At 41.8% G+C, this 24,758-nt stretch overlaps 1 protein-coding gene across 5 annotated transcripts in view; it reads left to right on the forward strand.

Annotated features, from left to right (window-relative positions):
• sema3ab (sema domain, immunoglobulin domain (Ig), short basic domain, secreted, (semaphorin) 3Ab) overlaps positions 1-20,341 on the forward strand; it is a 33,224-nt gene extending 12,883 nt beyond the window's left edge. For all 5 annotated transcript variants that reach the window (XM_047333366.1, XM_047333368.1, XM_047333367.1 and 2 more), the window contains 16 exons: positions 6,217-6,377; positions 6,807-6,869; positions 8,958-9,077; positions 9,828-9,918; positions 10,702-10,821; positions 11,568-11,710; positions 12,888-13,002; positions 13,121-13,190; positions 13,303-13,447; positions 13,531-13,750; positions 13,890-13,981; positions 14,096-14,137; positions 14,697-14,854; positions 16,083-16,150; positions 17,396-17,541; positions 17,700-20,341. In XM_047333366.1, the coding sequence (XP_047189322.1) occupies positions 6,217-6,377; positions 6,807-6,869; positions 8,958-9,077; positions 9,828-9,918; positions 10,702-10,821; positions 11,568-11,710; positions 12,888-13,002; positions 13,121-13,190; positions 13,303-13,447; positions 13,531-13,750; positions 13,890-13,981; positions 14,096-14,137; positions 14,697-14,854; positions 16,083-16,150; positions 17,396-17,541; positions 17,700-18,251 (2,306 nt within the window). In that variant the 3' untranslated portion in view covers positions 18,252-20,341. The remainder of the gene's footprint in view (positions 1-6,216; positions 6,378-6,806; positions 6,870-8,957; positions 9,078-9,827; positions 9,919-10,701; positions 10,822-11,567; positions 11,711-12,887; positions 13,003-13,120; positions 13,191-13,302; positions 13,448-13,530; positions 13,751-13,889; positions 13,982-14,095; positions 14,138-14,696; positions 14,855-16,082; positions 16,151-17,395; positions 17,542-17,699) is intronic.
• The last annotated feature ends 4,417 nt before the right edge of the window (positions 20,342-24,758 follow it).

Raw genomic sequence — 24,758 nt, forward strand, 5'->3', positions numbered from 1 at the left:
TTAGACTCAGGATGAATGGCGCAGGTCTGTTTCAGCAGATGGCTTTCCCAAAGAGAAATGTTTCTCGCTCAGCACTGGGAGATCCATAATTATACACACAAGCATGCACATATGCACACACACACAAACGCACACACATACACACACACACACACACACACACACACACAAATGCATGGCCATCTGTAGATAGCTAATGATACCTGTGAGCATATCAGTCATTTAAAACCACATGCTGTCCGTTTGGTGAAACACGCCTATCCAGTGATATCTCTATTACAAGTCGGGCTACTAGGTAGCGGCCTTGCTAGCCTGGTTATTTGGCTGCCACATCCACGTTCAACATTTCCATTAGAGCTCATTCGCATTTTGGCTGGCGGGGCCAATACTTGGCGCTCTCCCTGGCTGAGAGTCTCTTGCCAGAGGATAGTAAGCAGGTATAATTTTCATGCCTGCAACGTGGAGGAGCTATTATTCACATAATACCCTGGAATGTCATTAAACATTATCCACTGTAGGTCCCATTAGGCGAGTGACATGGGATTATTGCATTATGAATCATTTATGCCATCATATAAATTATTTATTACCCCACTGACAGGTGAGGCTGACTCAGATTTACTCAGGGAGAGGAGGAAATCAGACGACCCACTGTAGTGAGTTACAGAGTAACGCCTGCCTAGACGGCCTGAAAAAGCTGTGCAGTCTTGATGAAGTAACGTCTGATCATTGACACATGGGACTGCGAGGTGAAGGAACTCTGACCCCTGCAGGTCACTGGGAAGACATGGAAAGTCCGTGTGTGTCCAAACTAATGTCTCTGTGGGTGCAGGTCGCCACACACTTGCACATGTATTTCACTCTACTGAAAACTTGACACATCTGAACACAGCAGGGGAGTGTTTATCTCAAAAGCACGGACCTGGGCAGCAGCCTGCTCCTCCACAGTATGAGCTCCGCAATGAACACAGTTAGGCTCTCTGAAGCATACATACCGGCTTCCCTTGATAACCGCCACCACCACCACCACACACTCACACTCACACACACACTCACACTCACGGACACATCCCCAGCCTTCTTGCTTATCCCCAGGAGATTCCAACACATCTTTTGAAAGTGAGGGTCGAGGGGCAGAAGGGCATTGGAGTAGGGGGAAGGATAACAATGGTACCCCATGGCTATGTAAACATGAGCTAAGGTCCAACTGTATCAACAACTAAGTGACTGGGTGTTGATGATATAGTAGGAGGCCTTGGATTTACAGAAGACTGCAGCACTGTGAATAGAGTAATTTCACACATGCTATACTTTGACATGAATCAACATGAGATGGATTCACACCATATTATCCATATGGTTTGTGAGTGTGTGGGCCACAGGAACTATAGCACGAGTTGTTTGCCATCCAGTGAAGGAAAGAGAGGGTACTTTATTTTTACGTATAGGATGTGGGTGTACTCTTTCTCTCTGACCTGTCCACCCCTCTCCTGCAGAGCCAAGGACTTGCACACAAGCACATACATGCCCACACACACAAATACATTCACAGCGGACCTAAATTCAAATTCTTGAATAAAGAGTAAAGAATAAAAAAAAAAAAAGAAGTACAATAGATTCTTTGGTTTCACCTTTTTACTATTTTATACTATATACTACAAAATACTTACTAGTAGTCATATATACAGCTCTACTTGTTTTCATCATGATGTGAAAATATTTTAATCAGAGTTGTAGGACCGAGAAGTTCTATTTAAGACCTTTAATCCGTTAGCACGTTAAGAATCCTCAGAACAGCGTTGGGTTTCATGGGGTGTGTACAGCATAAATCCTGAATGGCCCCGAGTAGCCGTGGGAGAGAGCTGAACGTCAGAGGCTTCCTCGAAATCTGACAAAGTGTGCTCCCCTGCAACTGGAGGCGTGTTCAGGATTGTATTGCCAGTGTTTCTCTCAGAGGAATCTTTGTAGTCATTTGACTTAGTCATCATCTGTACCAGCTGCAAAGTGAAAAGAAATTCACATTGTTCAGTGTAAGTTTGCTCAGGTAATGTCTCCACTGCTCTCGGCTATTGGCTGACAAACGCATAGTGTCACATAGGGTTGGACCAAATGGTTGGAATTAATACCACAATAATAAGAACAGCATTTTTCAAATATTGGTACATATCACATTATGCATAATATATGAAAAATCATTTATGCAATTATCAAAGTGGTATAAATTGCAATTCATTTAGTTCCCAGTGATGCATTACACCAAACTGTATTACTCCAGCAACAATTTTACTGTAACTAAGAGGAAAATGGGAACACCCTTTGATTTACCTTTATCATGACAGCAATCACACCAAACCAGTCTAATTTGCAGAACGTCGTTTTACTATAGTATGTGAGAAAGCATTTCTGATTGACACTGGACAAATGACTCGACTCATGAAGTATTTTCCCTCGAGCTTGAGTGAATCAATGTCTGCATGCACTTGGTGACGCAGTGATGCATTGTGTTTTGTCAGTGTGCAATCACACACTCAGCCATGTGAACGGTGAATGTCAGTGAAGCTACTGAACCAGGGCCGAGCATCAGTGTTCCCGTATACAGTATACTTCTTCACGTGGGTTATTGTTAAGATGTGTTTCTGCTTTTTCTCCAGAAGCACTTAGATATCACTCCCCGTGCCCTCCAGTTGAGAAAGACAAAGAGAGAAAGACAGAGAGAATGTAGGGTAAAAGAGTTTATTTTTATCAGTCTCACAAGGGACTGTTGATTCTTTGCATCCATTCCATCTGCCCCTTTATTTCTCTCTTTCTCTCTCTGACGCTTTCTCTCCCACTTCTACCTCTCGTCGAGCTGCTCTCTCCGACTCTCACTCACAAATGCTTTACAACAGAATAGGATAGAGGAAATAAAATAGAGAGAGAGGGTGGGTGGGTGGTAAAATATCTTAGAGAGAGCAAAGGGCATGAAGCGAGTCAGTGAAAGAGGAAGTATCGGCAAAGAACAGCTGGTAAAAAGTGACAGTGGGAAAGAGAGAAAATTAGTGAAATATGTCAGGGCAGCAGCTGACACCTGTTACAGGTCACACATTTGCCCATTCACCTGTCTGTCATTCTGTCAGAGTCAACGTGTCTGTAGAACAATACCACAACACCCTCTAATCATCATAACGGAATTATTATCTATCAAAGTTGTTTTACAGGTTGGTTTTTTTTGTGGTTTTTGGTTTGGAGCTGGAGATTAAACAGGATTGGGGGAAATAACTGTGTTGCATCATGCATGCATACACGCCTGTTACAGATAACCAGAGGGGACACCAGTTCAGACATGTGCAGGCCACCACCGCTGGCCAGACCTGAAAACATCCTGTTTCTTTCCAATAACACACCAAACAACATGTTCCATAAATCCACACACACACACACACACACACACACATGCACGCGCACACACACACACACACACACACACACAAACACACAAACAACCACACACACACGATACCCTTAGTGTATCATCCTCTGGGTGATTAGCTTTTCATACCTAGACTCTGCAGTAGTGTCTGTTGAATGGCCTGTTGCCATGGACACTACTCCCAAAGACAATTTTCATCAACCAGAGACGTGTGTGCGTGCGTGCGTGCGTGCGTGCGTGCGTGCGTATGCGTGTGTGGTGGGTGGATGTGGCGATGCTGTAGGGGTGTGGCTTGAGAATAAATCCTTTTCTCTATGGCTCCTTGACACCTTGACTCCTTGACTGTTGGATAAAATAGATTATCATAATTGCACCGACACACTCTGCGTTGTTGGATGTTCAGTTAGAGAACCAGGAGGAATATTTTCAGTGACTCAGTGAAGTTTTAAAATATATATATATATATATATATATATATATATATATTATTTTTTTCTATTTTGCAAAAGTAAAAATATAACATGTGGAGGATGCCCCCCCCCCCCCTCTTTTTCTCTGTCTTTCTCTCCCACACACAAATGCAGACTCGGTGCAGGTGACAGAGGGTCAGAGGTAGCAGCCGTGTGTTACTGCGCTGTCAGTGAAGGGCTTACAGTGGATCCACTGATGATTGATCACCATGGCTACAGGGGAACATAAATCTGGGACACAGCTTCAGACTGGGCTGTTAGAGCAACTTTTCTTAAGACCTTGAGCTTCTTTCCATTCTTAAGACAGTGGTTGTGTTAGGAGGAGCACGATCATCCCGAAATGAAATAAAATAAAATAAAATGCAAATTAAGTTACCAACTCAGCCAAATCAAGCAAAGCTTGATCTACAAACACGTGAGTTCATAACTATCTGGAAGCCTTTCATGACTCGTGAATTAAAGTACACTGTGTAGTATATTCAATGCTCAGACTATTTGGGCTGAAAATGCTTCTATATTTCTTAACCAGCCTTTGGTTTAGAAGCAGTTTCAAATCTGATATTTACAACTTCAAGAATACTCTCGAATCCTTATGAGTCAGGTTTTGATTTCAAGTTCTCTGAAGACTTGGACTGGGGAGTCAGGGAGCCTGAGAGCTGGGTCACACAGCGACGCGAGTTTATATTTAGGAGACTGTCTAAATCTCTGCCCGTCAGTACTGAGCTACAGGAAACCAACTAAATCACTTAGACAATAAAAATAAAGACAGGGTGTCAACCATTACCCTGTGTGTACAGTGCACGTGAGTGCGTACACATGTGAGGCTCGAATGTGTGCGCATTTCTGTGAAAAATTATGAAGTTTGTAACATAATCCAGGAGGTTCTCCACCCCTTCTCTTTAAAAAGAAAACATCCAATGCCACCACTGTTGTGTCCCTTAAATGCTAAAACCTTGACGACTCTTCTCTTTCCTCAAATTGCTTTTCATCTGCTCTCTGCTTTGTACAAGAGACTAAAGCGAGCCACGGCTGATATCATAAAATGAATATATCAATAAAAGCCAAGAATGAAATCTGAGATTGCAGTTGCCAGAGTTTTAGCAGTAGTTTTTGCTGAGTTTTTGAGGAACTATTTATGACCCTTGTTTTAACTGAGAAATTCTTAATAAGTTGGAATGTCTTTGAATGAAGCAGTCAGTGTGATGCCCTCTCTTCTCCAGCTTCCCTTTCTTTCATACCAGCTCTGCTTCAGCTGCTCGTCTTCTCACTCTCTCGGGTTCTGACACACTTCAGAGAGGGGGCATTCGCGCTGCTAAAACATTCATGAGCTTTTGTTGTTATTTACTCGCCGAGAAAGAGAAAGAGGAAGGGAAAAAAAGCGAGAAGAAAGACCATTTCCTCTCGGTCCCATAGCTCTCCGCCCTTTTGTGTGGGTGGTCAATGGGAGGGGGGCAGAGTGTGGTCAGACATGGCGGGTGAGAACAAAATGTGAGAGAGACAAAGTATGAAAGTGTGTGTGTCTTCACATGTAACACAAAAGGTGTTATAATATCATAGTCGTAGTGCCCCCTTTAGAGGTCATTACGGTAATGAGAGCTTCAATGAAAGGTTTCCGCTGTGCAAGCAAATGTCGCTGCATTGCAAGACTTGGCAGATCGTTGTTACACTGCAAAATGTGAGCTGTAGCCCATAGTAACGTCCCCTAATAGCTGATGTGGTGTAGAGTAATCCAGCAGTTTGGATTATTACATTTTAGCAGAGCAATATGACACATATTCTCCCCGTTTTCCAGTGACTGTACCAAGTTGTGCTTGGCTGCTCTGGTCAAGGTTGCTTCTCCTTGCAGACAGTTTAATCGCTGGCTCCCAGCGCTGGCATTACCTGCCCAGTACAGTTTGAAGTTGGCAGTGGTGCTTCACTATCTGTAAATTGGCTCGGCTTGGCCAAGCTGTAAAATTTCCAGTCCTGAGAACAATTTGGGGGAATGGAAGTAACAACATTCATGCAAAAATAAAAAGATATATAAAAATGTGAAGGAGGGATGAGAAAAAAGAAGAACCTCTGTGTATAGAGGTACGACAACCCGTGTACGTTCTTTCATTTATTTACCATAGCCTCGAGGCATAGAGCAGTGATCCTCAGATGTTTGTGGCACATTGCCTGTGGCCGGACATATTGAACATTTTTGATTTCATTTTTCTATTTCTACGTCTTGGCAGCCCTCTGTAAATTCGATGGGATAATTGAAAAATAAAATGTACAGTCTTTCATGGGGTGATTTTCCTGAAGTCCTCATATTATTCTGATGGCCACTTTTCTTTCCATTTTCCTCTGAAGACATGTTGGAGTCGAACAACCTTGTGACATTTGACGGGCTGGCCAGCAGTTCGTCTTACCACACCTTCATGTTGGATGAGGAGAAGGGGAGGCTCATAGTGGGAGCCAAGGACCACATCTTCTCCTTCAACCTCCTGAACATCAGCAAAGACTATGCACAGGTAAATATCAATCTTTGATTTCCAGTCTGTCTGCTGTTGTCACCCTTGAGTTCTGTTTGCGTTTCTGGCCGACTCACTGTACCTGTCTTGAGTATATGTCTCCATCCAGGATGCCACTCAGGGGCTCAGGTGCCACGGGACTCTCTTTTCTGTTTCGACAGAAAAGTGCCTCATTAATATTTCAGGCCAGAGCTGCTGCACACGATCACACGCTGTGCCAGGCATGCTAGCTGCTCTCTGCACACCTGGATGAATAATGGAGTAAACTGAAACAAAGTGGATAACAAATCGCATTGTGACCCCTTCAACCCTCATATCTACACATGCATGCACACAAGCTGTAGCTGCACTGACTCACTCTGTAAAAAAATTGATTCTAGGAGCAGGTGATTCTTTCTAACGTGCACAGGAAATGTGTTTGTGTTGCAGATCCCTTGGCCAGCTTCTCCCACCAGAAGAGATGAATGCAAGTGGGCAGGAAAAGATCTCTCGGTAAGAGCTAAAACAATCCATCTTGTGGATGCAAGTGGGTGTTTGCATTTCAACCCCTCTGCTCCCACAGATGTTTTGAAAATGCCTGTCTTCTCTATCCTAAACAATGTGCAAGTCTGCAGGTCCCAAAGTAACTTTCATATGTTGCACTTATAGTAGCACTGGGATGAGACTGGATGTAGGCGTCATACTATATAAACATATATGGCATTTTAATCACAAATACTATTTGATTTGTTTTAACATTTCAGCTTGTTTATACCAGTGTGCTGACCCATCTAATCTGTAATATGGACAAAACACCATATAGCTCACCATGGGTCTGATCATAATCTCAGAGCCAAGATTGAGACCGTCACGTGACCTTAATCACTCCATAGAATGAAGCCAGGGAAATCACAGTGCTTTCTGCCAGACCTACTGGTATAACAGTACTGCAGGAATAATAACTACTGACATTTACAGTGTTCAGGGATCATATAGGCATTACTGTCTCGACCTTATTTTCTCTCTTTGTGCTCACGGATTTATAGATATTGCCTGCTCACTATAAAAGTAGTCGACCAATCAAACTGGTGTTGCTCATTCACGACACACCCTCGGTATTTATTAGGACTTAAGCCTTCAGTTTAACTATTAAGGACAAACCTTAGTCTGACACCGTGTAATGAAGGGCGTCACTGAGCCCTACAGTAATGAATTTGAGGGCAAAACAAAACCACTGACGCGTCTGGGATTCCTAAAGATGTGCATGTGGTTTTTTTTTTTTTGGACAATAATATTTCATTAGATTTGATGGGCTGAAGGTAAATCTGCATCTCAAACATCTTGATACATCATCAAGGCCTTTTTCATCCGCCTTACCTTACTCAACCCCTGCATGACAAGCCAAGCATCACATCCCCCTGTATCTGGCCAAGTGCAGTTTTTAGAGCAGCTTGTGCGGTGTGGTGAAACTCTGTGTAAACACGCTGAGAGGTTGTCTGTTCTCCCTAAAAAGCTGTGTTATGAATTCTATCTTCCACAGAGCGAGCCTAAGGCAAAAGGCTGGAATGTAAAATAATGGCAAAACTGTTTATGCCTCAGTTCACTGCCTGGACATTTGCCAGAACAGGGCAAACTCTCCTGCCCAGCTACCATTCTGTAGTGGCTGCTTCTGAAGTGCCATGAAGTCCTTTGTGTGTTTGTCTGTAAACATGGTGGGATTGGATAAATACAGTTCCCCGAGGGGTGGTCTTTCTTTAATGGAGTTGGAGGAGAGTGAGAATTAAAGGGAGGCGTAGAGAGATGGGGAGCAGCAAGGAAACGGAAGCGATAGATGTGTGTGAAAAGGTGTGACAATACACAAATATAATCAAAAAAGAAAAGCTATGTATGTAGGGAGTCTTTTTTGAATATACTTAATCTTCACATGTATCACAGTGCAAGTAGACTAGGTAGATATATAGTACACAGCTTGCAATAATGTTAAATGCTCACAAAAATCCCAGGAAAGACAGCTGCTTAAAATGACAACAGAAGCTTACACAAGCAGAGATTGTGGTCTGCTGATGACCTAGAAAAGCCAGATGAACTTAGTCATGCATAATTTGTGGCGCTTTTCTTTTTTTTCCTGCATTTTTTTCTTTCTTTCTGTTGAATGTAATGACATATTCAGTTTTTATTTGAGGTCAGGTTTGCCCAGGCACGTGCTGCCAGTGCACAAGGATATACATATGCCATATGGCACCAAGTAATGCATACGTCACATACAGATTCCTGTTGTGCCTCTAACACACACACACACATACACACACTCTCACAAACACAGACGGACACACACACAAACACACAAAGTGAAAAAGATATTTCTTAAAATGACATTACATCTGTAACATTATCAGTAATGATGATCATGTAACAATGTAAGGCTACATTATTCTGCCTGGTATGGGATTATTGTTGTTGAGCTTTGTTGACCTCATTTGTTATTTTAAATGTGACTCCTGTTTTGCCATTATTCCATGGGAAATTACAGATTAGACTTTGAACATTCAAGCAGAAATGACTCATCCTGATTCAATCGGTTGTCTGTCCCTCCTTCATCAGAGAGAGTGCTCAAATTTCATCAAGGTGTTGCAGCCTTTCAACCAGACCCATCTCTATGTGTGTGGGACGGGAGCCTTCCACCCCGTGTGTTCCTACCTGGAGGTGGGCAAGAAACCAGAGGTACAGGCACATATTACATTTATATTACTGCTTATCACTTGCTGTCAGTCAAGTCATCTTTATTTTGAAATATGGAAACTGTACTGAGTTCCGTATTATAGTAGAGTTCAAGCAAGTTCATTTTCTTTCCAATAAATGATTTCCTAAGTAGAAAAAAATGGTTTCATTCAGCAATTTGAGGTGGAACATTAAACACAGTCTGCAGGATTTCCAATTCATCACTCTATTATGGAACCGGCGTATGTGTATGTGTTCATTTGAGTATGAGTGAAGAAAATTGCTCTCTTCTCCTTCAAATGTCACTGAGTCACACTGATAAATGTGCATTTCCTCTTCATTAGACGGCTATTTACAGACGATTAGAGGCAGGAAATATCCCTGAGAAAAGCTACTTATAGATCAGAACCTTGAGACTTGATTCATCTGATGGGTTTCCTGAGTGATGAGGTCACCAATTCACAGGGGAGTGATTATGTTCATTCATTTCATTCTCAATCCTCTACTACAGAATGTGGTGGTGGAAACATGATTCCTAATTATGCATTTAAATATAGTTTTTTTTGTCATTATTGATTTGCTGCTTTAAACAAGTATTTCTTATTTTCTTTATATGATTTCTTTTCATATTTTTTTGTATGTTTTTTGCTTCAGACCAAAATTATGTGCAACAATGCTCATTTTCATAAAAATACTACAGAGAAATCTCTGCTTTCAACCACAACTCCTGACGTGTTCTGTCTCTACATTCAGGACAATGTGTTCAGAATGGAGCCTCACATAGAAAACGGCCGGGGGAAGAGTCCCTATGATCCCAAGCTGCTTACGGCCTCTATGCTAATTGGTGAGTTTAAGAGCAGATGCACATTGCCGCTCGTCTGTGTGTTATGGCAAATTCATATAAAAACCTCAGAGTCATGAAAACACCCTCTGCCTTGCTCTTTCATTTTCGCAGATACAGAGGGTGTAAAGTAAATGTGAATAACAGAACAGGGCATTCCTGTCATTCATTACGGAGTGGATCTACTCTGTAGTTTGTATTTACGCACAGGGAACCCCCTCATTGACAGCACCGTAAACTCTATTTCAATCTGGATATACATCTGTTAAGTGGCGGGTGTGTATTGCAGATGACACCTAATTGAGGTTTCTTCACACTGAATCCTTAATTTTTTGGGGCCAAATAAGGCCAGACTGTGTGAACATGTCTTTCCTCTTTACCCCCAATCATCACCAGTCACAGTGTTACATCTCTGCGTTTAACCTACCAGATGGCCATTTTCTAGCCCGTCTCTCCTCATCTCCTCTCCCCTTTCTCTCTCCCCTCTCACAGTATGATTATGTACTCCCCCTGTCTCACACCTCTGTCCTGTCCTCTCCTCATCTGTCCCTCCAGCCGTTCATTCTTCCCCCGCCTTTCCTTCTCAGCCCTGCCTACTGTGGTAATGCCAATTTCACACCCCTGATGTCCATCACATCTGTCACTGTCTGTGGTCTCTCATGACTCCAGGTCTACCTGCACTGCTAGGACCCTGAACAATGCCTCACATGCATCACTACTTACACACTGTTTGTTTTTTTCATTCAGAGTTACTATGCTAACACTATTAATGCCTCGTACTCTCAGATGGCGAATTGTATGCTGGAACATCGGCTGACTTCATGGGACGGGACTTTGCCATTTTTCGTACTCTTGGAAAGCATCACCCAATCAGGACGGAGCAACACGACTCCCGCTGGCTAAATGGTGAGAGAGAACAGGACAATCAGTGGTCATCTTGACCATATGAATGAACAGTTTCAAAAATATAGTATAGTATATGTAATTAGCCCCAGAGTTCACAAACAACCCTGCAGTAGTTTATACTTAAATTATTGAATATCATTCTGTATAAAAGAATCAAGAATTTGCTTCGAAATTTACATTTTATTTGTCTGTATTTTCTGTTAATATCGAAAACAAATGTTATATTTTCAAAGGGTTGAGAAATCAATCCATGCTTTTATGTCTTCACATCATAGTAATCATTGTAATTCCTTGCTTCATCCACAGAGCTGTAAACATATTTCAGCCCATCTTCTCACAAAGACTAACGCCCCAAAAACACCCTACTCAAATGTTGGCCTCTTTTTTCTCTGCTGCCAGTGGAGTTTAGATGAAAACAATTTTAAAGCACTTTTACTAACTGTTACTAACTACCACTATACAGTGAAGATCCTGAATACATTTCCGAATTGATGTAATAGTTGTATATAGTGATGAACTCTAATGTTGGACAGCAGTATCTGCTGTGTTTTCATCACTTTTTTGGATACTGAGCATTTGCTGTCTTTGTTACTCTTGTTTGTTATTTTGAACTAAATGCTTTTATTGTATAAAATATTTTTACTGCATATTAAAATCCTTTTGTTTACACTTTTCTAAAGGTGCTAAAAAAATCTTCACTTAATTACTTGTCACTTTGAGATCATCTATCTCTGTGTGTGTTGCAGATCCCAGGTTTGTTGGCATTCATCTGATTTCAGAGAGTGACAACCCAGAAGACGATAAAATCTACCTGTTCTTCAGAGAGAATGCTATGGATGGAGAGCATGCTGGGAAGGCCACGCATGCTCGTATCGGGCAGCTCTGCAAAGTAAGACGTGGGCACTTGAATACGCAATCGCACAAGCCGGCTCTCACAAAGGAACACACACACAAAAGGAAAGAGGCAGTGACACACAGAGGCTTTCACACCCAAATTATTTGAAATAGCTTCCGTATCTAGAAAAACACTTGACTGGTGTCTGAGTGGCTTTCATAATGGCAGCTTTCAGGGGCTGTTATATGTGATTATTTTTAGACCGGAGAAGAGGGGGCTTTGTTGTGCTTGGTACAATCACCCCTGAAGACAGAAACCTGAGATAAACGTTAAATGTCACTGGAACCTGAGAGGAAAAGATTCTGTCAATGGCAGCACTGTTATCCTAATGCCGAGCTTTGGCACTGACTGAGTCTGCCGAACCCTCCAGCTCCTGGGGATGTCTGTTAAATCATTGGCCGTGTTTTAGCTTTTATGTTCCAAAAACCAATTCTTATTCAGTGAGCAGGAAGACACCAAGCAGACTTCGTAGCTGTGCATCATGCCTTCCTTCATAAAAAGCCTGATTTCCCAGAATGTCAGGAATCTGCCGTCCTCATCACAAGACAATCCATCCATTATGCAAGATGTGGTATTAATTTGGGCCTGTGGACTCGCTGTCATAAATCAACACCAAATTTTTATGAGTTAGCATTTTGTGCTTCTATTTGTGCTAATTTCTGGAACACAACCACAAAACTGTGAGGCACACATGCACATATTATTAGGGTGTGGTGGAGGAACGTATGGTAGAGTACATCAGAGTTTTGTTTTTCCACACCAACTAAAATTCCATTATTTGTTAAGGGTTCATGTGGATACATGGTCAGTGGCCTGTGCAAATCTTTTTTTATATCACCGTCAATATTTTTTTAAAATATTAGCTAAACTTTATACAATAAACGGTCAGTGTCAAATATGTAAGTTTTAAATATGTTTAGACAGTTCACAAGTTTCTTCTTTAAATCCAGTCATAGAATCAACTAATGCATTAGTTTGCATAATTTACATAATCTGATCTTAAAAGCTTTGTAAAAAGATGTGTGCATGTATTACGAGGTATCTAGAGTCTCTTGATAAGCTACGCAGCTACATAAACTAAAAGTTTCAAGACTATGAATGGCTTTCTCAGATTAGATTACAGATAATTGAACTTCCCTGCTGAATTTTCTCCCTGTGATCTGTCCTACAGAATGACTTTGGAGGTCACAGGAGTCTTGTAAATAAGTGGACCACCTTCTTGAAAGCTCGACTTATTTGTTCTGTGCCTGGCAGTAACGGAATAGACACCCACTTTGATGAACTACGTGAGTGATTGCGCCAGAAACTTATAACACGTTTCACACATCATTTCCCAAACGTGAACTCTTTCCAGTGTCAGTTATGTCTGTAATGTATTGTGCCTTCTCTGTGTTTTTCTTTCAGAGGATGTTTTTGTCATGGGCACAAAGGATCCCAAGAGCCCAATCATCTATGCAGCGTTTACCACTTCAAGGTACTACGGCTGATATTGGAATAGTTTTGCCCATAAAAGCTGATTGCATGGTCTGTGTTTTGTAACAAGATCCTCACCTTTCCTTCTCTGACTCATTCTTTCTGGCCATCAGCAACATCTTCAAAGGTTCGGCTGTGTGTATGTACAGCATGACAGACATCAGGAGAGTGTTTCTGGGTCCTTATGCTCATAGAGATGGACCCAACTATCAGTGGGTGCCCTTCCAGGGACGTGTTCCCTACCCACGGCCTGGCACAGTGAGTAGCATGCTCGGTCGATTTAGGATTCTCCTTCACGTCCTACAGCAGCTGGCTGTTACAAAAATTATCTCTCTCCGCAGTGCCCAAGCAAGACTTTTGGAGGATTTGATACAACCAAGGACCTTCCCGATGAAGTCGTGACCTTTGCCAGAAGCCACCCAGCCATGTTCAACCCTGTCTACCCCATTAACAATCGTCCAATCATAGTCAAAACAGATGTGGACTACCAGTTCACCCAGATAGTGGTGGATAAGGTAGAAGCAGAAGATGGACAGTACGACGTCATGTTCATAGGCACAGGTATACTCCATGCATGCTGTAAACTGTAAATTGAAACACTGTAAGAGCAATTGATTAAAGGAAATATATAGATTAAATCTATAGGTGAGCGTATACGATAAAGTATATAATAACTCCATATTCTTCCATTGTGTGCTAGACATGGGGACTATTCTGAAAGTGGTGTCCGTCCCCAGAGGCTCCTGGCATGACCTAGAGGAAGTCCTGTTGGAAGAAATGACTGTCTTTAGAGTAAGTTATTCTCTCATCACATGTTTCATTTAAGCTACCGGGGTTAAGGACGACTCTATGATCATTAGGTGTTGTCTAATTATCCTTTTCTATTGCCATATTTATTTCTTACAGGAGCCAACGGCCATTACAGCCATGGAACTGTCAACAAAACAGGTATTTACTGTAGTTCTTGCAACTTAATTAAACTTTAACTAGAGTTATATATAAGCATAGCAACGTATTTGATAGAACAAAGCAGTGGGGTTATTCTGATAAAAGAAATTTAAGCAATAGATAAGCCCACTGGGTTGCAGTGAGGAGAAATGTGACCATTGTTTTTGCATGTTTCTGTAAGACCTGCGTCTTCGATAGTGAGAGCTTTTCCTCGTGTTTCCCACACCTTACCGCGGGGCTGAAAAACACAGAACAAAGAGACCCCTTGTCTGCTCCTTCTAAACACTTACTCTCAGATCTCAATTGAGGGCTCGTCAGCCTAACAATTAGCTCATCAACCTAAATGGTGGGGAGAGACATAAACAAGACAGCTAATTGACAGGAAGGAGGGAGCGAGATGGTCTGTCCACATTCCTGACTTGCTGAAAAAAAAATTACATTACAGTACATAACATTACTACAAGTACACTGGCTATCCCTACTTTAGAGTACATTGTTGCTCATGAGACATTATATCTGACAATGAATAACCAAGTCTTTTTCTCGTCTGCCTGCACAGCAACAACTGTACCTGGGCTCAGACATCGGTGTTTCCCAGATGCCTTTGCACCGGTGTGAGGTTTATGGGAAGGCCTGTGCTGAATGCTGCCTGGCGAGGGACCCTTACTGTGCATGGGATGGCACAGAGTGCTCCAGATACTTTCCCACGGCCAAGAGGTACTGAAAAGATACAGTCCTCTGCATTCATGGTCATTGTGTTGCCATTGTGTCTTATGTGCTGCTTAACACCTCGCACGCAACAAATAATTGGCTCTTCAAAACACTGAGCAGATGTTGATGTTGCAAATGAAATATTATACATCCCGCAGCTGATTTTTTTTAACACGTGGCCAGGTTTAGACACTGAATTGCTGAATGTATACAAAGTGGAAGTTGCACAGTGCGGATGTTTGTTTCATAAGAAAAAAAACAGATAAATGTCAGTGGACACACAGTAAAGCCAAAGTGTGTTTTGCATGCTTTAAACGTATACATGCGAAATGTAGAACATGTTAATTCATGTTCATATGTGTATATATACTTTACTGACCAGATTACCAGAAAGAGGTTTCATGTTCAGATTGACGACATACATGTATGCAGTCAGACTGTGATTCAGGGCTGGAGCTAGAATACACTCATAGTGCAGGCTTTGTATTTTTTGCCAAAAGCCCCCCAAAGGCACGGGGTCGTGTTTCTACCAGAAAGCTGGAAATATAACCTCATTTGTTTACTGTAAATGAAAATTCATGTCAGCAGTGTCTGCAGGCTGTCTGGGTGAACTAGGGGTGAGGTAGGTGTTCGAGGTTCGGTGGTTGTGTGGTTGTAGTAGTGGACTGATCTGTGTATGTGTGTACTTGTGTGTGTGTGTGTGCAGCCTCCCACTCATAGCTCCATGGGGCTTATTGATTTGAGTGCTAGCTGCAGAGTATTCTGTTCGTACTGTTAGTTGGACTCCAGAGTCCGACATTCAACAATATAAGGTAGCCAGCAAACTCTTCAGTCCTCCAATTACCCGCACACCAGTGCTTGGTTAGAACAATGGTGAAGCACAGAAGGTGAAGTTACCAGTTTGCATTGGCACTTCCACAGTTTCTTCAATTATCGTTTACAGAAAATATCCACAGGGTTATGTTTAATACTGTGTGTGAAACTCCAACTCCTTTGGATCTGCAAACCAGAGGCTGGAGTAAATGATTAGATTTGAATTCCTCCGTTCTGCACACCCTTTAATTAAAGATTTTCTTTAATGTTATGGGGCTGTACACGGTTGGCTGCTGTTAGTTTATCTGTTTGAGTTGGCCTCCTCATTCAAATAAACACGCACACACAGGCGCACACACAGGCGCACGCACACAAACACATCTGCTGAGTCATGACGGTGTTTACATTTGTGTTTCTGCAGGAGAACAAGGAGACAGGATATCAGGAATGGAGACCCACTCACACAGTGCTCGGATCTGCAACACCATGGTACATAAAAAATAACATATTTTTTCATATCTTCATGAATTTTTACTGCTAGAACACAATAGTTTTCGTAACAAATCAAGGCAGTGTGTAGTAAACAGTCTGTATGGGTTTTAAATTTAAACAATAAACTTGGTAGAATAACATTATTTTTTTAATTAATTTCCAAATGATATATTGACATAAAAAACCCAGTGTGTCATGACAGTTTTCCTGCTGAACAACAAAAGGAGCTTTTGTTATGAGGATTTAGTTGTATTTTTGAACATAGGACTGTTTTAAAGATGCTACTGGCCTTTTCCCGAAGCAAACAGAGAGAGGGGATCCAGCTGAATGTGTGTGGTGTTGTGTTTTCATGTGTTTAGTGGTGGAGATTAGAGTTGGCCCATGTGCAGATTATAATTAACATGGTCAGAATTCCTCCAAGACTCCTCTGTGTCGCCAATCCCTCCACTCCACTGCCCTGTTCATGGGCTCAGTCCAAAAACAGAACTCTGACTGTGGTCTGATTCTTTCTCTCTTGATTATACATTTCTTTTATTTAATTGGGAAAGAAAAAACAACATGGTATCAAAACCTATTGAAAGTTGATGTGGATGAGTTCAGACCCACAACAAAGTGTGCAGTAACGCTTGATTGTACATTTTTGATCAAAAATCTCAGGATTAGTACCCCGTAGATAAAGAGATAAAGAGAAAAATGCTGTTTTTTGAAAATGATGAGGGGATAATAATGTATCCCCTCATCATTTTCAAAAAAACAGCATTTTCTCTTTGCATTCTGAATTGTTGAATTTACCACAGGACATGTACAACAGGGGATCAATCAGAGGACCACTGACCTTATTGTGCAAAACGTCCTTGACTGGATAGAATACTTACAGCATAAAACCCAGATTCTAGTTGCAGCCCATTTCCCCCAGTGACTGCCTCTGTGGTGGTAGCTGCATATTCTGCACGTGATTATATGAGATAAGAAAAGAGACAGGATAACGTGGCAAAGAATGTGAAATGCAGAAATAACTGGATTTTGTACTTTTGAATCAGATAAAAGCAGAACTGTACACAGAATTCCAAATCTCAAAATCTCACAAAAATGCTGCCTTTACAGAGCTGTTTCAGTTTTTTTTTGTGTGTTGAAGGAACAGAAACCAGGATAAGTAGCCATAACCACAACCAACATTGTCAGCAAGAAATAAAACAGAGCATTTATTTAACCAGACTTGTGCTGCTATTTTTTAAAATCTAGATGAACTCAGCGGGCAGACGACCCTCCTGGATAAAACTGTGTATGGCGTGGAGAACAGCAGCACTTTCCTTGAGTGCAGTCCCAAGTCTCAGAGAGCCCTGACGCATTGGCAATATCAGCGTTTCACTGACGAACGCCGACAAGAGGTTGGTACCACCTCCCAGCCATGAGTCGAGGCTGATTATAGTTTTGGGAGTAATTATATCATAAAAGCTAATTTTGAAATGTTGAATCTCAGGTATTTCTTGTCTTCATCTCGGTCCTTCACTCTGCTCCCATCGCATCCAATTTTATCACTTTGTAGATCAAATCAGAGGAGCGTTTGATCCGCACAGACCAGGGCCTGCTGATTCGCACACTTAGCAAGAAGGATTCCGGCATCTATCTGTGCCAGGCGGTGGAGCACGGCTTCATGCAGACTCTTTTGAAGGTGACCTTAGAGGTCATCGACACCGAGCGCCTGGAGGATTTGCTTCATCGCGATGAAGAGGCCGCAGCCGGTGCCCCTGCCCAGGACTTTTCTTCACCTCGAGAAACTCCAAATCAAAAGCTGTGGTACAGAGACTTCCTGTCCTTGGTGAACCACCCGACTCTGAACACCATGGACGAGTTCTGCGAGCAGGTTTGGAAGAAGGAGAGGAAGCACAGGAGGCAGAAATCCCAACTGGTGCAGCAGGGACAAATACACCAGCAGCAGCAGCAGCAGCAGCAGCAGCAGCAGCAGAAGGTTCCGGTGAACCCTCACACCCACATGCATGCTCAAGGGCTGGCAGCCAAGTGGAAACACCTGCAAGAGAGGCAGAAGGGACGCAACCGCAGGACCCATGAACTGGAGAGGGCGCCCCGCAGTGTCTGACATAAGAACCCTTTAACTTTTTAACACCTAAACCTGAAACCACACCCAGTTGTCATTCTGTAACCCTGATTAACGTACCCAGCTATCTTCTCCATATTAAGACACAGAGTTTTTTCCTCACAGACTGGACAGAAAAGTTAAACTGGAACAAAGGTAATACTTCCCTGATGTCCCGGCTGGTGTGTTGTTATGCGTGGGCAGCCATATTTATGGTTTGCCTTTACAGAGGACTGCAGGACACAGGATGTTATATCACACCACACCGTCGGAGCATATTATCTCAGCTGGCCTCTGTGGCCTGAGCACTGCAGAGGACCAGTGTCAACCAGCACACGGACTGGATACATACAGTATGTCCGCCCTATAGCCATGACTGACTCTGTGTCCAGATGGCGGTGTCGATGGCATTGTCGCATGGCATGCTGCTTTAGGTGTCTTTGTCAGTGTGAAACTAGATTGATACCTAAAAATACCCGATAACTGCTTCACAAACATGAAAGAAGATGAGATTGTATTAACGAAGAGTCTGGAGAAAAAAATGGACTTGCATTGGAATTACAAGCTTTGAAGCCCATTGAAAGCACAAGGCGGGATATTTGATAATCATTGGTATTATAGATGGTTGTATCAGTCGACGTGAGAGAGAAAATTGCCCAAGCACTGCAAGAAACGGAGAGCAACAGTCACCATTTGTCAACAGATATTGTTATGTAGCTGAAATGTGTAAATACTGTATTCTATGACATCTCCGCAAACTAAAGGGAATGGCTCGCAGTTGTCGTGACTCTTTGATATTCTTTCCTCAGATAGAAATGTATTTAAGAAAAAGTCTTTTTGAGAGCAGTTGTCTACAGGGAGTTTTTGTACTGGCCTGTGTGTCTACACCCTCGATAAGTTTCCCGAAGAAGAAGAAGACAGGTTTTATAATTCCTTCCAGTGTCAGAAGTCATTTGCAGATGTTGACCGTCATGATATAGGGATGGCTACCAACTGTATCAAGTCAGTGCACAAAATGTTGCTTTAAGTATGATTTGTATACACTTTTGTTTACACTTCATGTGTATTTATTGATATACAATATTGTACATTGTGAAAATATTTTCTTGATTTGCAGTTTTTTTTTTTTTTTTTCTTGCAATTTATCATTTGATTTGATTCATTTCATTTACTGGACCAATCTCTTAAAATAACTGTATTATCACAATAACTTAAGTAAGACTGGAAGTTATTTATCAATACTGGTCAATATTACATGCATTACATAACAAATTGCACAAAGCAGTAACCCAGTATACAACATGTATTTCTCCCCCACATTTATTCCCTCATATCCATATACAGGCTGTGCAGTTTTGGGAGTAATAAATAGTAAAAATACTTTTTCTGGATATAAAAATCACACAATGCACACACACACACACACACACACACACACACACACACAAGCACACCTAGAATGTAGCTGTGAACATTATGTAAATATAAATTCTATGGTCTATGTATGACAAGTATGACACTGTGTACTAGTGCATGTGAATACTGTTGTAGTGTTCCTGTTTTGCCATAGCTATCTGATGTCGTCGTCGTTATTCTGTTGTTTGCTAATGCGGTACACAATATTAACTATTTCAAAGATGTAAATACTAGTTACTGTTAGGCCTCTATATAATTGATGATCCCTGAGGTAGGTATTTCCCGAACGATGCAAACAAGATCGCCTGGGATCTCACTGTGGACTGCAGCGTCCACAGACCAGTTTAATAACAATGAACAAGGCCAGTGGAGCATTGCAACACATCAGCATGTCACATGACTTTGTCTCGTGTGTGTGTGTGTGTGTTTGCGAGCTTCATCTGCCTTTGGAATCTGTGACGGGGGGAGATGAGAAACAGCTGGAGCCAAGAGCTGTGGAACTTTCAGTGGAGAGGGGCATAAGATAAGGTCATCGTTATTATCTAACTTGGACACACGGCCGATTCGAGGAAATGAGGTGCTGCTGCTGCTGCTGCTGCTGCTGCTTTTAGGCGTGACGATGGTGATGATTATGATGGTGATGTATTCTACTGAACTAATAAATGTCTCTTCATAAAGTGTCGGTTTCATTAAATCTAATTTAAATGCAGTCTAAGTCGCACTGCGATCATGGTATGTGTTAAGTGAAAAGAAAAGATTCATTCAGCAAAGAGGATCAGATTAGATGTTGGAGACCTTCGCTGCTTACATGTTCATGTTGATGAGGAAAACTTTTATGAAAGTGATATTGGGGTTCATTTAATTAAAATTGAAAAGCAACTACAGTATATTAACATAAAAAATAACACATTTTGTATTTAATTAGCTGAAGTAATTAACATAAATGCTGTAATTGTATATTAATTGAGAGGCTAAGCACTCCAAATGGCTTTTATTTCTATAATGTGAAATGGAAAGTAAGTTTGTGCACATTGCTGTGCCTCAGGCAGCAAAGGAATTACTGTAAGTTGTTATTAGGACTTTGATGTAGGATGCGATGTGAATAATGCATGAGGTCCCATACAGTTTTCAACGGAAACCCAGCTCTTCTATTTGCAGATAAAAAAAGATAAAACACAGCTTTGGTTTTGCAGTATCTGTAACTCAACTCTAAAAACTGTAAATGAACATTTTGCAATTGAAAAATCAGCTTTTGAGCTTGAAAGAATTTATACATGAACTTTGTTGTAATTTGTTCTTCCACTGCCCTCTAGTGGCTAAGATAGAGAATCACATGTTGTTTTCAAAAGCATTCAAATTGTATAGTGATGTGTGTAGTGGTCAACGTGGTTCCCTACGGCGATACATATGGTTACCCTGAAGCTGCTAAACACAACAGACTTATTGTATCACGAGAGAATGTTTTTGTAGACACTTTCTGTCACCTCTGAGCTGAGGTCTCACTTGGGCATTGACCTTGACCTCAGTAGCCAGATCAACTGTTGCTGTGGGAGATCAGTAGTTTCAATCCAAATTACCTCGGGCGCTTCATAGAGAACATCATTGCAAGTTTTTAGCATGCCTAGTGTCAGTGGAGGGAACAAAAACACACACGCACACATGCACACACACACACACTAACCCCAAACCCTAAAACCATTTTTTTTTTATATCTCATTTAAATAGCTGGGGTCCAGCATATGGTCTCCACAAAGCTGTAAGACTCCTCAAGTGCAGTACATATAGTTTTATCTCCATAAGAGATGGATACTTTCAAAGAGACCATGGACAAATAGACACATTACAGTGCATATCAATAATAATGTGAAAAGATATATTAGGATGAGGACAGATGGATATGGATCATATTCAGTTTGAGGTGCTCTCTGACAACATTTGAAATGTGCCACTGTTGTTATTTGCTTTAAGTCGGCCAGCTGACTATATTTGTTGTTCTGTGTGCGTGGCTCAGATGGAAAGAGAGAAGTCTAGACTGGAATGTAGAGACATATGATACTTTCAAGTGTCAAGGTCACTATAACATTGTAATAATCCTATCACAAATGTTATTTTTGGCCCCTTTAACTACAAAGAGAAACAAAATTCCAGTGTTCAGTTAGTAGTTATCCGTGTAATAGCAAGGCATTTTCTGCCCTTTCCCCTTGTGTCCATGCTCAAAGGAGATTGATTGGTTTGCTCTTTGGCATTGCCGTCATACCTGCAACGGAGTGTGGCTGCCCTCCAGTGGTCGTGGAGACCTTGTTCAGGACGGTTCAGTTGGAAAAATAGCAGCTCCCCCCCAATTCCGACTTCCAGCAAAGGAAGGCCATGGGTTAATGAAAGGCACCGAGAGCCAGTAACACACAGTGGAAAACCTGCCACGAGAGTGACAGAGTGAGAGAGAGAGTGAGAAAACAGATTCAGGAGGAGTTAATAACCTTCCTGCAGCTGTTTTTATTGCACTGAAACTGCTCTGAGAAAAGTTTAGAATCCTCAGTTACCCGAGTTACTTTCATCATAAATACGTCCTCATACTTCATGCACTGTCCGTAATGTACCATTGTGACACAAAAGTTCCACAAAATGCACAACAAGTTTAAAGCATCTAAATATATTACACAGTAGTTACATGAAAACAATGAAGAGGGTAACACCATAAAGTGCTCAATGATTTAATAAATAATTCAAGAAAAAGAAATCTGACAAATATGGAAATTCAGAGGGTTTTAAAAAAAGCTTGTGTGGCACTGTGTCTATTCATCATGTGAAACGCGCCTTGCTCATGTGCAGAGTTTTGACTTTGAGTCATCTGGATGGCAGCTGAGCGAATACGTAAGAACACTAGTTGGCCTGCACTGTGCGTCGGAGCCTTTTCCTCAGACACCCATCATCTTTTACTGCAGAGGCGAGGCGGAAGAAGCATCGCTGCACTCCCTCCTATCAGGAGACGTGGAAAAAGTGAAATGGAGCGCAGATAGAGGTCATTTATTCTACACCACTCACCGACAATACCCTTTTCTGTTGATGCTTCACTGGACACAGTGGGGCTGTTCCGCTGGAGACATGTCCGCAAAAGCATATATCACTGGTGCATGCAATCTGGTGTGGCCGGGGTCACGCCGAGAGAGGGCAGGCGGGTTTATCTGGAGGATGGATGGAAAATTCCAAAAGCAGAAGAATTAGCCCCATGTTTTAAGCACCGATCATATACCGCCACATATTTGTTAATATTTGGATCATGATGCAAATAGGAGAAATTCATCCCCGACGCTTTTTTGTTGTTGTTTTTTTTCCTTCCAAACAGAAGACATAAGACACAGCCGTGAGAAGTGGAGAGAACTGTGTCCTGCTAAGAGCCCTGGTGCAGTCAAACAGGCACTCAGCCACAACTTGTCTGACGTGACCCCCGACAGCATCCAGCCCATTAGCCAGGCGAGGAATAACATTCGTGTGTCATTCCTCTGTACTACCACCGTACAGTATAGCAGGCTATGGTATATCCCTGCGCTGTCCTAGTGAGGTAATGATCTATTCTGTTCTCCCCAGCTGTCACTTATCAAAGCCTTGAACATTTTCTGGCAGGGTCCCCGTCTGCGTCATACAGGCTGTACTGGCGGCGGAGCCGCGTGTGTGCATTTGTGCGTGAGAAGGAGGGTATAGAATTAATCTCTTAACGAAATTCCAAACGAATTTTGGAGACCGGAGGGTTGTTTTTTGCTAGATCATCAATGTTTATTGTTTTCAAGGACCGTGAGGTATGTTTATAGCCGCGTGTGCAGCTATCCATCACGCATTCGTGTTTGTGTGCAGGGGCACATCCCTCGCCTGAGGGAAAACAGAGGCCTGAGTGTCTAGCTGTGGCAGCTCGGCAGTGGTAATGCTGGTTTTGTGCTGTACAGTTGGCAGGAACCTAAAAAGCCTCACTGCTATGATTGACAGCATGGCAGCAGAAGTTCAGACTCGAGGTATGACAAGACCTTTAGCTCATTTCCTCTGTGGAAAAGAAGTGATCCAATGTTATTCATTGGAACTGTCAAGTTAACTGTCAAAGTCTTTTTGTTATGAAGCAAACATGCATTGATGTTATGAACTTCACGAATATTGCATGCCCATGATATTACATCTATTGCACAATATAATCAGATGTTTTTTTAATATTTAGATATTTATTAATGGTTCATATATGTGAATTGATCTTTACTTTATTGTATATGAAGACTGTGTCTGCCAAGCAAAACATTATGAGATGTGATATATGAAATAACTGTGAATATGAAAAGAGCTCTGTTGGCATAGTAAAACATAGTGACACTATAGTTTGCAGTATATTATAAAAAAAACAACATTTTTTAAAATGTGAAATCTTTTTTTCTGTCCAGGAATTTGATGACTTCAGTTTGGTTTGGGGCAGATAACAGATCGAGTAAACAAAGGGAAAGTGAAGTATTTTCCTGCTTTACCTTACACACTGGACTCATTGCATGCACTTGAATCTTTAAAAGAAAACATACAATTACGTTGGAATAAACTTCACCGTGATTGGTCCTATCATTCCAAGTGTGTTTGTAAGCTCAATTGCAAGTAATGTCTGCACGTTGTCTAGACAGTCCAACATTCAAACTGGCAAGAATTTGAGTCTGATGGGTGAAAGTAAATGAGAGTGTGAGTGTCCATCACATCATGGTTCTGAACAGTGGGGGAAAAACAAGCAGAATCAAAGAATGGGGAGAAGGGAAGAGTATGCCTGATTATCTTCAAAGCCCTCAATGGACAGGCTGTTGGCTTATCAGACTAAAGGCATGGGAGGGGGCAATGAAAACAATGGAACCCTGCTGAGAGCAGCTGATGAGATAGGACCTCAGGCTTGACCCTCACGTGGGTCACAGGTCTGTACAACAAAGGGCAGAGGTCAGGTTATCCAGAGAGATGTGTCAATGTAGCCTGGCTGCTCCCTTACATATTTCTACTATGTAACTGATTGAGGTGTGCTTCAGCAAAGTTTGGCTCCTGCGTTGGTGGAGCTCCTGGAAGCCATCACCCAGTGGAAGGCTTGTA

Source organism: Scophthalmus maximus, chromosome 7, assembly GCF_022379125.1.
Source record: "Scophthalmus maximus strain ysfricsl-2021 chromosome 7, ASM2237912v1, whole genome shotgun sequence".
Taxonomy (NCBI): domain Eukaryota; kingdom Metazoa; phylum Chordata; class Actinopteri; order Pleuronectiformes; family Scophthalmidae; genus Scophthalmus; species Scophthalmus maximus.